This window comes from Panthera onca, chromosome F2 (assembly GCF_046562875.1).
Source record: "Panthera onca isolate mPanOnc1 chromosome F2, mPanOnc1 haplotype 2, whole genome shotgun sequence".
NCBI classification, from domain to species: Eukaryota; Metazoa; Chordata; class Mammalia; order Carnivora; family Felidae; genus Panthera; species Panthera onca.
In genome coordinates, this window is record NC_138356.1 from 74,475,081 (window position 1) to 74,488,678 (window position 13,598).

A 13,598-nucleotide genomic window follows, 5' to 3' on the forward strand; every position below is an offset into this window, starting at 1 on the left:
TTTTTGTGCCAAGTTTTTACTGGGTATATAGGAGACAAGTGATGGTAATTTCCTTGTCCTCAGGGAGTTTAGAGTCTGATAGGAAAAGAACATAACGTTTGATTAATAACATGATGTGTGTAATTAATAATATAATGGACATGTATGTTATATGATCTTGTAGTAGCTAGCACTGCGTCTTGAAGGACAAGTGGGGATTAGCCATGGGGCAGGTGGAGAAGGGGCTTCTGGGCAGAAGAAATAGCTGAAGGCTAGGAATAGAGCTATTCATCCATGGATTCAGGTAGTATTTATTGACTGGGTTGTTTGGGGGAGGTTCTGGTACCCAATTCGTGTGTGTGTGTGTGTGTGTGTGTGTGTGTGTGTGTGTAGGGGGTAGTTTCCCCAGACCAGCAACAAGCAATCTGGACATGATCCTCTCAGAGATAGTACCAGATCCCACAGGTTGAGACCCCACTGCCCCCATCCCCAATCGAAAGCCCAGGTTACTCCCTGTGCTTCTGAGGAACAAGTTACACACTGGACGTTCCAACAACCCCCTCGGGCACCGGTCCTATGTCTAGATTGTTACCTGTACTTCCGACCAGCTGACTATAAGTCAGAGGTTCCCATGGCCTCCTCCTTGGGTGTGACTAATTTGCTAGAGCGCCTCCAAGAACTCACCGAAGTTACCAGTTTATTATAACAGGATATGACCGAGGAACAGGTAAGAGATGCACGGGGCATGGTGGGGGGGAAAGGGGTGGAGCTCCCATGCCTCTCCAGGTGCACCGCTCTCCCCCACCTCTCACGTGTTCACCAACCCAGAAGCTCTCAGAGCCCCGTCCTTTTGGGGTTTTATGGACGTTCCATTACATAGGCGAGCTTGATTAAATCATTGGCCGTTGGTGATTGGAGGTCAGGGAGAGGGACCGAAAGCTTCAGTGGCGTAATCACATAGTTGCTTCTCCTGGCAATCAGCCTCCATCCTTAAGAGCCATCCCAAAGTGACCTCTATACTGTAACAAAAGACACCTTTGTCTCTTTCACCACTTAGGAAATGCCAGGAGATTTAAGGGGCTTTGTGCCGGAAATGAGAGGAAGACCAAATATATATTTCTCGCTACAAATCCCGGTATTGCAGTGCGGGAGCTTGTGTCCTGTGTCAGACCCTGAGCCAGGCACTGGGATCCAATAAGGGACAAAACCAGATCAGGTCCCTGCTGGCCTGGAGCTTCTACTGAGGGGGAGGCGGATAGTTCATTCACACGGACAAATGGAAATAATAACCACGGTCCAGCAGCGAGGAGAGGTGTGGGTGGCTGGGAGTGTGTAACAGTGGGATGTCGGAAGCCTGGGGCTTCGCTGAGGAAGTGAGGACTGAGGGGAGGGCTGATAGGCAGTGAAGGGGTAACCCACTGAAGCTGGAGGAGAATGAGCGCCAGGAGGTGGAGCCCCAGGAGCAGAGCCTGTGTTTGGGGTGCGGTGTCCGGTATCCGCAAGAGGGAGTGCCCCGGGCACTGAATGCCGTGTGCCCTGTGGAGACACAGAGCGCATGGAGTGAGACAGGTGGAGCCAGATCGCAGGGTCTTAGTGGCCCAACAGGGGGCCTGGACAAGATCCTTTGACCAAAGGGTGGGAACCCTGAAGAGTTTGACTCTGGAGAGTGTCTGCATCAGACCCGTCACTTGGACATGTGATGTCAACTACAGGCAGTCTGGGGGCCCCGAGGGGAGGGGTCCCAGAAGCACGTCGGTGATGGTACATCTGTCTCTCCGCTCCAGGTGTCACGGACTGTCAGAAGAGTGAGGCGGGCTTGCAGTGCGACCAGGACGGCCAGTACCGAGCCAGCCAGAGGGACAGGGGCAGCGGGAGGGCCTTCTGCGTGGACAGCGAGGGACGGAGGCTGCTGTGGTCGGAAACGGAGGCCCCGCTCTCGGAATCCCAGTGTCTGAGTATGTGCTGGGAGTTATATCAGCCACGTACCTGGGGAGAGGGCATGTGCTCTCAAGGGCTTTCTAGAAAGGGAGAGAAGTAGGAGATGCATTTGTCTCCAACATTTTATTTTGCAAATTTTTAATCTACATGGGAGTCGAAAGAATAGTAAGATGAATAAATAAATACCTGTTACCTAGATCCAAAAAAAGTTAGCATTTTCCACTTCCTTTTTCTTTCTTTCTCTCCCTCTCTATTTTTGATCCTTGGAAAGCAAATTTCAGACATCGTGCAACCTCACCCCTAAATACTTCAGTGTGTGTGAGCCATGAATTTTAAAATAATTCACGAGCTGAGTTTCCTTTTCCTGTGGGTGCTGTGCCTCTGCAAAGCTGGTCAGCTTTTCTCTCTCAGCTGGATGTTGTAGGAAGACCCGAGTGCCGGTCCTGATTCTGTAACTTACCTGCTGGGTGACCCAGAGCAAATTGCTCAACCTCTCTCTGATCCTCAGTCACCCCAGCAGCCTCCTGCCTGCCTCCTGGGACACTGTCAGGGTCAACAAAACCATCCTAGGAGGACAACCAGCCTCCACTGAGCCCCACCCTGTGCCGGGCACAGCTCTTCAACGAGGTGATGGGTGGGAAAGTCCTGGGTGAACCGATCGATACCTGTCGTAGAGCGCTCGGTGGGATGGGAGTGGGGTCAGGACTAGTTTAATCTCAATGGTGCCCTCCATTAGCTATGTCGTCTGAGCAAGCCACTCACCTTCAAGAGTTTCCTCATCTGCTGAATGGGGCTGTTAATGCCTGCCTTGCAGGGGGGTCGGTGTATTAGGGGTGACATGACAGGAAGAGGTAATAAATGTTTCAGGACAAGGAGGAGATTCAGGTTAATCAAGGAGCAGGCAGAGACAGCCTGTAAGTGCCTTTAATTCTGACCTAAGTCTTCAGGACCCTGTCCTACCTTTCCGTAGAGTTAGTTGCCTTCCTGCCTGGGGTCTGGCTTACCTTTGTAACCTTGACCAGGCGGAGCCGGTGCCGGTGGCCGGGGTCTCTCAGGTTTCCGTGTGAGGAGAGGGCCTGATGTGCATGGACTTACTACGTGCCAGGCCCTCTTGCGGAAATTTTAGACAGGCAGTCATGGGTGAACTTCACAGTGGGTCTGAGGGGTAGATATTATTATCCCCAATTATTTAGCTGAGGAAACAGAGGCGTGAATGTCTACGTGACTTATTAGTCAGGATATAACATCCCTAGAACGTGAGCCAGCGTGTACCTGACCCCCAAACCCATTCTTTCCATGACACTGATCTGCTTCTACCTGGATTTATCTGCTTCCTCATTAAGCACACACCTGCACACATGCACACGCACACTTGTACACACACCTCACACGCACACACTTGCACACGTAGCCTATCTGCTCTCTAGGGAAGCGGGTGCAGCGAATCACATACAACACTCGAGAAAATCCAAGAGGGACATTTTCATTTTCTTTGTTAATGTTTATTTTTTGGGAGAGTGAGTGAGAGAGAAAGAGAGGGATAGAGAGAGAATCTCAAGCAGGCTCCGCACTGTCAGTGCAGAGCCGGATGTGGGGCTCGAACTCACGAGCTGTGAGATCAGGACCTGAGCCGCAACCAGGAGTCGGACGCTTAACCGACTGCGCCACCCAGGCGTCCTGAGACATTTTCATTTTCTAACGCTCAGAACAATCATTTCCTTCTCTGGCAAAGCGCTGAAGATTCTCAAGGACTTGTGTGTGTGTGTGTGTGTGTGTGTGTGTGCGTGCGTCCCTGTGGATAAACTGCAAATCCAAGGAGAGTCTAATTATTTTTTCCAATATTCCTTTTCTTGGGCAGAAACTGCAATCAGGGGAGTTAAAGCTGGAAGGTGCCTTAGGCCACAAGGCAGGCCGATTTTACCTGCCCATCACAAATGAGGGAGAGGCGGGGAGAGCCGTTTGCTAGGCCCTGGCGACTCTGGGCCATCTGGGATTAGCACAGGAGTGCTTGCATTTTCACTCCCCTCCTCTTTGCTTCCCTGTCACCGCCTCAGCTGCCAGGATTGTAATCTGCATTTCGCAAAGCCTTAGATCCTTTGTTCAGCCCCGAGTCCCCCCCCCCCCCCCCCCAGAGCAGAAAGGACAGTGTCATCAGTAGCACCAGAAGCATTAATGAGGAAGAGCTTAGCCTTGCCAGCTTCCATGATGCCTCCCCGAGGCTCTGGCTGATGAATAGCCTCCAGATTGGACCTTGGAGTCTTGGAGTCTCGGGCTTCTTATGCAAAGCTCGGAGGGAGTTTACTGCTCCCTCTCTGGATTTTCAGAAGGATTTCCATGTTAAGCTGGGTCCCCACTGGCATGTCAAAAGCCTCTTCTAGGAATCCAATCGGCTTGCTTTTGAGGGGAGCTTCTTCTTTGAGAGTGGAATTGCAGTCCTAATTTTGAGGCATTTATCTTCCAGAAAAAAAGCAAAGGGTATAGAGGTCAGCTGTATCCCTGGGGGAGACTGGTGCCCTTTCCACCCGCTTTGTCCGGGCCTGGGTTTCCCCCTACAGGGATTATGCTGTCACCTCCCCTACCTTGTCCTCTTGCCCCAGGGTGTCTCCCCCGCAGCCATTTTTCTGCAATGCTTTGCAACAATTATTCTAAAAGGCAATTCTGGGGGCACCTGAGTGGCTCAGTCAGCTAAGTGTCCGACTTCGGCTCAGGTCATGATCTCGTGGTTTGTGGGTTTGAGTCCCACCCACATTGGGCTGTCTCCTGTCAACACAGCCCACTTTGGATCTTCTCTCTCCCTCCCTCTCTGCGGCACTCTGTCTCTCTCTCTCTCTCTCTCTCTCTCTCTCTCTCAAAATTAAATAAACATTAAGAAGAATAAAAATAAAAGGCAATTCCGTTTATGCAATGCCCCTCTCCACCTTTCAGTGGTTCTACATTGCTCTCGGAGTAAAATAAAATTGCATACCTCACTCTCCTCTCCAGATTCTAGCCTCCTTTGGATAGTATAATATCATCGGATATTCAGATAATATCATCCTTTGGGGCTAGAGTGGTACCTTTCTGTTCTATTCCAGAGTGACTGGTGCTTGTTGACAGAATGAATGAATTGCTGTTATTATCTGGGCCTGTTTGAAATTCCTTCCTAAATGTGATCAGGGAAGGGGACTCTCCTGCCACCAGAAGTCCTGTAGCCAGTTTCACAAGCCCTGGCACTTAGGCAGGTGTCCTTGTCGGGGGGGTGGGGGGGGGGGCGGGCGGGCAAAGGGACTTGTCACTTACTGAATTGTTATATACCAGGTTTTCCACGTTCTTCTATTTAATCCCTGCAACCACACAACCGGGCTCTCAGAGATTGAAATGTGCCCCAGGACACAGGGCCGATGAGGGGTGGCAGCGAAAGGACTTGGACGGGGGCCGACTCCAGAGCCAGCACTGCCTGCCTTGTCTCTTCCTCGCGGTCCCCTCCATCTTCTCTATACTGCCTGCGGCAAACCCTTAGTTTACCTACGGAGTTAATGGTTTACTCGCTGACCTTGGCCCCTGGAAATATTGTAAGCTCCCCTTCCTTTAATTCTAGACCCAGTTTTCTTTTCTTTTCTTTTTTTTTTTTAGTGCTCCGGTAATGGGGTGGGATTTTTATTTTTTTTTATTTTTTTTTTTCAATATATGAAATTTATTGTCAAAATGGTTTCCATACAACACCCAGTGCTCATCCCAAAAGGTGCCCTCCTCAATACCCATCACCCACCCTCCCCTCCCTCCCACCCCCCATCAACCCTCAGTTTGTTCTCAGTTTTTAACAGTCTCTTATGCTTTGGCTCTCTCCCACTCTAACCTCTTTTTTTTTTTTTTCTTCCCCTCCCCCATGGGTTTCTGTTAAGTTTCTCAGGATCCACATAAGAGTGAAACCATATGGTATCTGTCTTTCTCTGTATGGCTTATTTCACTTAGCATCACACTCTCCAGTTCCATCCACGTTGCTACAAAAGGCCATATTTCATTCTTTCTCATTGCCACGTAGTATTCCATTGTGTATATAAACCACAATTTCTTTATCCATTCATCAGTTGATGGACATTTAGGCTCTTTCCATAATTTGGCTATTGTTGAGAGTGCTGCTATAAACATTGGGGTACAAGTGCCCCTCTGCATCAGTACTCCTGTATCCCTTGGGTAAATTCCTAGCAGTGCTATTGCTGGGTCATAGGGTAGGTCTATTTTTAATTTTCTGAGGAACCTCCACACTGCTTTCCAGAGCGGCTGCACCAGTTTGCATTCCCACCAACAGTGCAAGAGGGTTCCCGTTTCTCCACATCCTCTCCAGCATCTATAGTCTCCTGATTTGTTCATTTTGGCCACTCTGACTGGCGTGAGGTGATATCTGAGTGTGGTTTTGATTTGTATTTCCCTGATGAGGAGCGACGTTGAGCATCTTTTCATGTGCCTGTTGGCCATCCAGATGTCTTCTTTAGAGAAGTGTCTATTCATGTTTTCTGCCCATTTCTTCACTGGGTTATTTGTTTTTCGGGTGTGGAGTTTGGTGAGCTCTTTATAGATTTTGGATACTAGCCCTATGTCTGTATGTATTTGCAAATATCTTTTCACATTCCGTTGGTTGCCTTTTAGTTTTGTTGGTTGTTTCCTTTGCTGTTCAGAAGCTTTTTATCTTCATAAGGTCCCAGTAATTCATTTTTGCTTTTAATTCCCTTGCCTTTGGGGATGTGTCGAGTAAGAGATTGCTACGGCTGAGGTCAGAGAGGTCTAGACCCAGTTTTCTAATACTGCTTTTCGTTGACCCGCACCAGAGATTCCATATCGCACGTCAGGTGCCCAGAGGTATCAGCTGCTGTTGGGGTGGTGTCGTCTCCATAGGGTTCTCTCCAGGTTTTCGGGCGTTGCAGTGGTCTTGGCAGTCATCTGTTCATCAGTGCATCCACCCAATAAACAAGAAACTCATGTTTCTGTCACAGTCCCAGCTAGGAGGTGTTCACGTACTCCCAGAACATTGTCCTTGTCTTGGAAAGAGACGGACGCGTAGCCATGATCACATATAATGGCTCTCGTGTTGACCCTCTATGCTTTCCAAGACATTTGTAAATATCTGCTAAGTCAAAACTTGGCAGGTGGGAAATTGTACCAATAGAATGTCTAAAAATTTGCCAGCTAACTCCGTATTCTATGGAATTATTGGCAACTTAGTGCATGGATTGTTTCTGTTCTGTTTGGCAATGAGCTTCCTCACCGAATGCTCTAGTGTGAAGACACCTTCATCCCTGAAGGGTCCCTTTTGCGGAAGCCAGCAGATTGTCTACCTGGAGTGCTAAAGTGACTGTGTTTTCAGCCTCTGGGAAGACTTCAGCTGGAAATTGAGAGACCTGTCAAGTTTTGTTTAGTCTCCTGCCATGTTGGGAGTATCTGTCCGTGCCAGTTACACCTGAGGGACAAAGGGCTGAATATTGTGTGGTGTTTGCTGGACCGGAGCCTGCAGTCTCTACAAACAAGATAACCAAGGGGTGTAAACACAGGCAAAAGAGAGAAAGAGAGGAGAGCAGAGGAGTTGACTACGGGCCAAGCACATGAACTTGGCAACTTGAGTGATCAACACGGAAGGACTACCTTGTAAAATCAGAATTATTTTCTGCATCAGAATTTGTGAAGGTTTAAAACATACTGTGTCTCTTATATTAGTATCCCCTTCTCCCGACTTTATCCCAAAAGCAATAAACTTTTTTTTCCCTGCATTTATTACGAAAACGGAAAAAAGGTTGCTGGGTGGTCTTGAATTTATTGACGTGATAAAAACCCATCTAGACACAGGTCTGTTTTATAAAGCAACAGATAAGTAAGAGAATGGGTGCTTTTGAACGTTTAGAATTATGTCTGCAAAAAATTAATACTGGTCTACTTTGAGGCTTGGTTTCTGAGAGTTATTTGCAAAACGCTGACACCTCTGGGCATTTTTGGTTTTGGAAATGAGTCTCATTCCCGGAGAGTTATCTGCAGTGCTTTTTTGCTGGGTCAAGAATGTGTTCCGCGTCTCATCGCCTTGAGATCTTATATTTATTTCTTCTCCCCTGTTTAGCTCCAGGAGCATGTGACTGTGTCATTCCTAGTGGAGAATTCAGGCATGTTGATGGTAGCTAGAAAAACAGATGCTAGTATGTCACTTAAACACCTACTATCATGAAAACGCCTGAGCCACGTGTCACGTCTTCAGATTTACATGAACCCACATGTGCCTGTTTTATTTGTCTTTTAAAAGATAACTTACCTCTGGGGTTCCTGGGTGGCTCAGTCGGTTGAGCGTCTGACTTCGGCTCAGGTCATGATCTCGCACTTCGTGGGTTCGAGCCCCGTGTCGGGCTCTGTGCTGAAGCTCGAAGCCTGGAGCCTGCTTTGGATTCTGTGTCTCCCTCTCTTTCTGCCCCTAACCCACTCGCATTCTGTCTCTGTCTCTCTCAAAAATAAACAAACATTAAAAAAAAAAAAAAGATAACTTACCTCTTTCCAGAAAGAAGTAAAAATTGTTTTCTGGAAGGAAAACTTTCAATAGCATAATTATAAGAAAATTTGCACTCAAAGATCAAGACAGGAAAATATAAATTTAGATAGAATTTATATTGAATTCTTGAAAATATAAATTTAGATAGAATTTATATTGAAAATGAGTGGTAAGGACTAGCATAATATTAAAATTTCTCCTTACCTCCTGACAATGAGGTTGCAAAAGGAGACATGAAAATACATAGCTTTCTGCATCAGATATGAGGCAGCATGCTGGAACTATTTTCAAAGGGAATTCCTCTCCTAGGGACATTTGTGTGACCAAGCACTGTGAATGAGACAGGCACACAGACGTGATTTCTTGGCCTGGCACTCTTCCTGGCTTCTCTGTAGAGACGACTTCTGCCTTTCAGAGTCCAGTGTCATCATTCTGCTTTCTTTTCAGTGATGCAGAAATTTGAGAAGGCTCCAGAATCTAAGGTGACCTTCCGTGCGGATGTCACTGTGGCGGGCAGGTCCAGAGTCCCTGGTTCTGAGCCTCCACTGACACAATGCTTGACAGGTAAGGGGTGCTCGGGAGCCGGGCGTGTGGGAAAATACTCTGTGCTGACCTGGGAAAGACAAATCAAATAAAACCACTGAAACTGTAATGAGAAAATACACTTTCTCAAGACATCTGGTAAATGGGTCGATCCCCCCAAGTGTATATTCAATTCGTAGTTTCACCTCAGAGTTTATAATGCATATACTACGTCCTGAGAACATGGCTGTGCTAAATGTAAGGGAGCAGAAATGACGGACATCGGTTCCTTGTAGAGTTATTTGTCCGGGTCAGGAGAGCCGTCTGTCTGTACCAATGTCATGGCCAGAAAGGGGTGATAACAGCGATGGTGTTTATCGAGCATGTATGTTTACAAGGATTATCTCATAACCCTACAGTCTCTGAAGGTCATTGAAATCCATGTTACGGATGAGTGTGTGTGTGTGTGTGTGTTTGGGTGTGTTGGGGGCAGTGGGGGGGGTATGTGTCCACCTGCCCTCAGCATCACCTGAGAGAGACAGGCACGCTGACTGTCCCATGGTGCTTACAGACTGTGCTCTGGATGAAGCCTGCAGCTTCCTTGCAGTGTCCACAGCGGGGTCAGAAGTCTTGTGTGATTTCTATGCTTGGACAAATAACCACATGGCCTGCACAGCGTCTGCTCAGGTGAGGCATGGCAGCTGTGTGGGGGTTCTGCGTCTCGCCCTTTCTGTGTCAGACATGCTCTCATTGAATGGACACCAGGCTGGTCAGGTGGTGGAATGAGACTGTCAGCAGCTGACCCCGTGTTGCGTCCATTTCTTCAAAGTGATGAGACTTGGGAAAAATCCCCCGGTGGACCAGTGATGGCTCAGGATGAAGCTGTCCCGAGGAGTGTCCGTCTGAGCAGAATCGTTTCCTAACAAACGGGTCAGAGGGATTGTCAATGAGCACTCCCTTCTGTTACCCACTGGCAGCTTGGGCACTGGGCGTGAAGGGACGTTGTCCAGAGCCCTAAGTCCCCTCTGTCTCTCTGAGTCCCGGACCCCAGCATTCCTTTCCATTGTAGAAGTAAAATATGATTATAGCTTAAGAAAGAAAAATGTTAAATATTAGTTAGAACCACATGAAATTGCTGTGTCTGCAGGTCAAGGCTGGCAATTTCACCGTTACTGTGAATTAGGACCGAAGGGTACGCTGGCTCCGAACCACATGCAAATCTCCATTTTTACCGTCCAGTTTTTCATGGAAACTTCCAGAAAATTTCTATATGTTTATGAGCATCTTGTTGTGTTGGCTTACGTGTTAATATCTTACACGACATCTTCTTTTCTACCTTGATTTTCTCACATAATGTTTAACTTTCTCCATCTTTAAAATGAACCTTGTTCTTTTTAATGGCAGCCTACCAGTCCATCCTGTGGATGCACGTAATTCATTTCACATTTTTAAAGGGCATGTCGATTTGTTAGCAGTTTTGCGACATCACTGACACGGGTGGATTGCCTGCCCTTAGCACATGCCCCTGTGCAGGTGTGTGAGTGTGTGTTCATAAGCAACATTGCAGGAAGGGGCTTGGAAGGTGGACCGCTGAATTTTAGGACTCCAGCCAGGTCTATATCTGCAGCATCTAGGGAGGAGGCAGGGAGGGGTCTTAGACTGAATCCCAAACCTTGTCCGTTTGGGGCTGTCAGGCCACGTGCACGTTCCTCACCTCAAACTCTTCATCTATAACACGGAGGCTTGACCTCGCAGGCTTCTGGTGAGGATTCGAGAAGCTAACACAATACACACAGCAATGGAGGCAATGTTAAATCCCTTGAGTTTAAAGGTTAAAGCATGTTGGGGAGGATGGCCGTGCCTTTATTACTTTTTTCACTATCATGGCCCAGACCTGCCTTCAGATGTATCAGGGGGACATGGGGGCCGGTGGGCGGGGAGGGAGGATAGGCTGGGACACTGGTGATGGTCGGCCAGGACCCGCTGGCATCAACGCTGTGGGACAGTACAGACTGGCTGCATTTAATTGCTGTCTGGGGCTTCCAAGTGCTGTCCCCTCACCTCGGCTGGTCCGAGTCAAAGCGACCCTACTAATGGGACACCTCTGTCCACACCTCCCAGAGACGCTTGGTGGTCGAGGGGCCGGAGGTCACAGTCAGTGATGGTGCTCCCTGGGCAGCTAGCTGCCAGGTCCCTGGGCATCTCTGATCTAAGGAAATTCTACTCCTCTCTCCCTCAGGGATCAGACCCGGCTTGCAGAATTGTTAGTGATAGCAGAAGATAGCTGATAGCATCTATTGAGTGCTTACTAAGCACCTCGCATTCCTCTGAGCCAGAGTAGGAGATTATCAGTCGTTGGATCCTCCGATGCCCTGACAAGTATGGATTTTAGTCAATAAGAAATAAAACACTTCCTCATTAAAAAATAAAACTAAAAAAGCCAAAAAGGAATGAACTCTCCCCCCAACTCCTTAGCCCACGAGAGACAGCCTCTCGCAGGAAGTGTTATTAGGAGGCGGCTCTGGAGCTTGGCTGCCCGGGTTTGGGTCCCAGCCCCACTGCTGACTTCCCGCCCTTCACCCCTTGGTTCCTCGGAGCCCTCGCCTATGATGCAGGGTGGTAATGGCACCCCAGTTATCGCGAGGATTGAGTAAAGTCCTACGTGGAGAAGCTCACACGACAGTTTCTGCCGCAGAGTAAGAGCTCAGTGACTGTAATAGCTGTCACCACCGCTGTTAGTATTGTTAACAGGGAGGCAAGAAATGCCATCTCAGGCTCCCCTGCAGGACCCCGGGGCTCTCGGTGCTGTCCCGAGACACGGGGTCAGGTGTCGTCATTGATGGGGAGTGACCTGGCCGGTCTATGCTGCCCAGTGTTGCAGCCACAGGGCCAGGCTCCTCGGAGCCTTGTGTCTGGGTTAGGTGTGGGGTGTGCAAGGGACCCTTTACCAAGGCAGGAGCCCCTTGTTTGGGTCTCGGCTGCAGGTGTATCGTCCAACTCACACTCGCCCCACCGCCTCCAGGGGCGGGGGGCCCTGCAGTCTGGGACCTGCCACCCACACCCTTCTCAGGAGTGCAGGGCCCTTTCCCTCTCGGGGGCCCTGCTCCCCTCCCCAGGCCATCATCCCTCCACCGCACAGCCAGGAAACTCAGGCACCTCTGAGAGGGGGGCAGAACCCCGGGAAAAAACCCACAAATTGATGAGAACAGATTTATCCTGCCACCCCCCCCCCCCCGCCCCCCCAACCCCAGCAGAAGTTCTGGAAACAGGCAGAAAGAGGGATCCGAGATTAGCGAGAATGGCAAGGCGTTTGGACGTCTGACCTCATTTCCAAGCTTACAAACCTTCCCTTGATCCTCACTGGACACGAGCTGTGCCCAGAAGGATGCTTCTGCATCTGTCCTCTCCCGCCATTCCCCCTCTCGAGACTGACAGTCTCCAGAACCACAGGCTCTAGTCCTCAAAACACCACAGAATTCTATTTATTTATTTATTTATTTATTTATTTATTTATTTATTACGTTTGTTTATTTTTGAGTAGAGAGAGACAGAGCACAAGTGGGGGAGGGGCAGAGAGAGAAGGAGACACAGAATCGGAAGCAGGCTCCAGGTTCCGAGCTGTCCGCACAGAGCCCCACACGGGGCTCGAACTCCCAGACCGTGAGATCATGACCTGAGCTGAAGTCGGAGGCTTAACCGACAGAGCCACCAGGAGCCCCAAAACACCACAGAATTCTTTGTCGTCGTTTCTGCCTCTTACTTTGCTTAAAACCCCCTTCTTTTATTTCCAACTGATGAACTCTTACTCATACGTCAGTACCCCACCCAGATTCACTTTTGTTCTGGGAAAGTTTTCAAGCTCTCCTTTCTCAGTAGAATTACTCGTTCCCACTTCTGTAATTACCTCCTCTTGACTTACATGTGTCTTTGCAGCTAACACTCTGGGCCGGAATTTTCTGCTTCCGCGTCGGTGTGCTCCAATAGACGGGGAGAGACTAACGGGCCGGAATCGTCTGTTTTTACCTTTGCAGCCCCAGCACCTAGCCACGGTCAGAGTTTGGTGAATGTTTGTGGAACTGCAGTGACCATCTCTGGATAATAACACATCCTCTTTCCATCTCCAGCATCAAGACACCCTGGGGAACTCAGAGGCCACTGGCTTCGGGAGTCTTAGGTGCCAGGTGACAGTGAGGAACGGGACTCCCGACTCTCCGGCTGTGTATTTGAAAAAGGGTAGGTTGGCTGAGCTAGGTGGTTTGGGGCCTGGGTGGTTTAACTTGACACTCGTGTTTAGAGCCGCTTCCTGGCAGGGCGAGTTCAGGGAGGGGACCGCACTGTCGGGACGGGGAGGCTTCCTCCGTAGGTGAGGAACTAAGTCACAGAGCAGACACAAGGGGTGTCGATGAGCGATGAGCGGGGAGCATCCCCAGCAGGGGTGTGGACTCCGAGCTCCCTGCAGCTGCCCCTCTCACGCCTTCCCTTCCCGTTGGTCTCCACCCTCCCCAGAAGTTACCAGACCTTCTCACAAGGGTCCAAAACCTCCAAGGACTGTCTCCCTCACCAACCGGGGCCTCCTACAGCTGCAGGCGCATGCATATTACCTGGAGGGCTCGTAAAAATGCGGATGTTGAGTCAGTAATTCTGCCTTTCAAATAAG

At 49.2% G+C, this 13,598-nt stretch overlaps 1 protein-coding gene across 2 annotated transcripts in view; it reads left to right on the forward strand.

Moving 5' to 3' along the window:
- TG (thyroglobulin) overlaps window positions 1-13,598 on the forward strand; it is a 254,995-nt gene that overhangs the window by 54,065 nt on the left and 187,332 nt on the right. For both annotated transcript variants that reach the window (XM_078441635.2, XM_078441636.2), the window contains exons 22-25: window positions 1,764-1,934; window positions 8,867-8,983; window positions 9,513-9,628; window positions 13,066-13,174. In XM_078441635.2, the coding sequence (XP_078297761.2) occupies window positions 1,764-1,934; window positions 8,867-8,983; window positions 9,513-9,628; window positions 13,066-13,174 (513 nt within the window). The remainder of the gene's footprint in view (window positions 1-1,763; window positions 1,935-8,866; window positions 8,984-9,512; window positions 9,629-13,065; window positions 13,175-13,598) is intronic.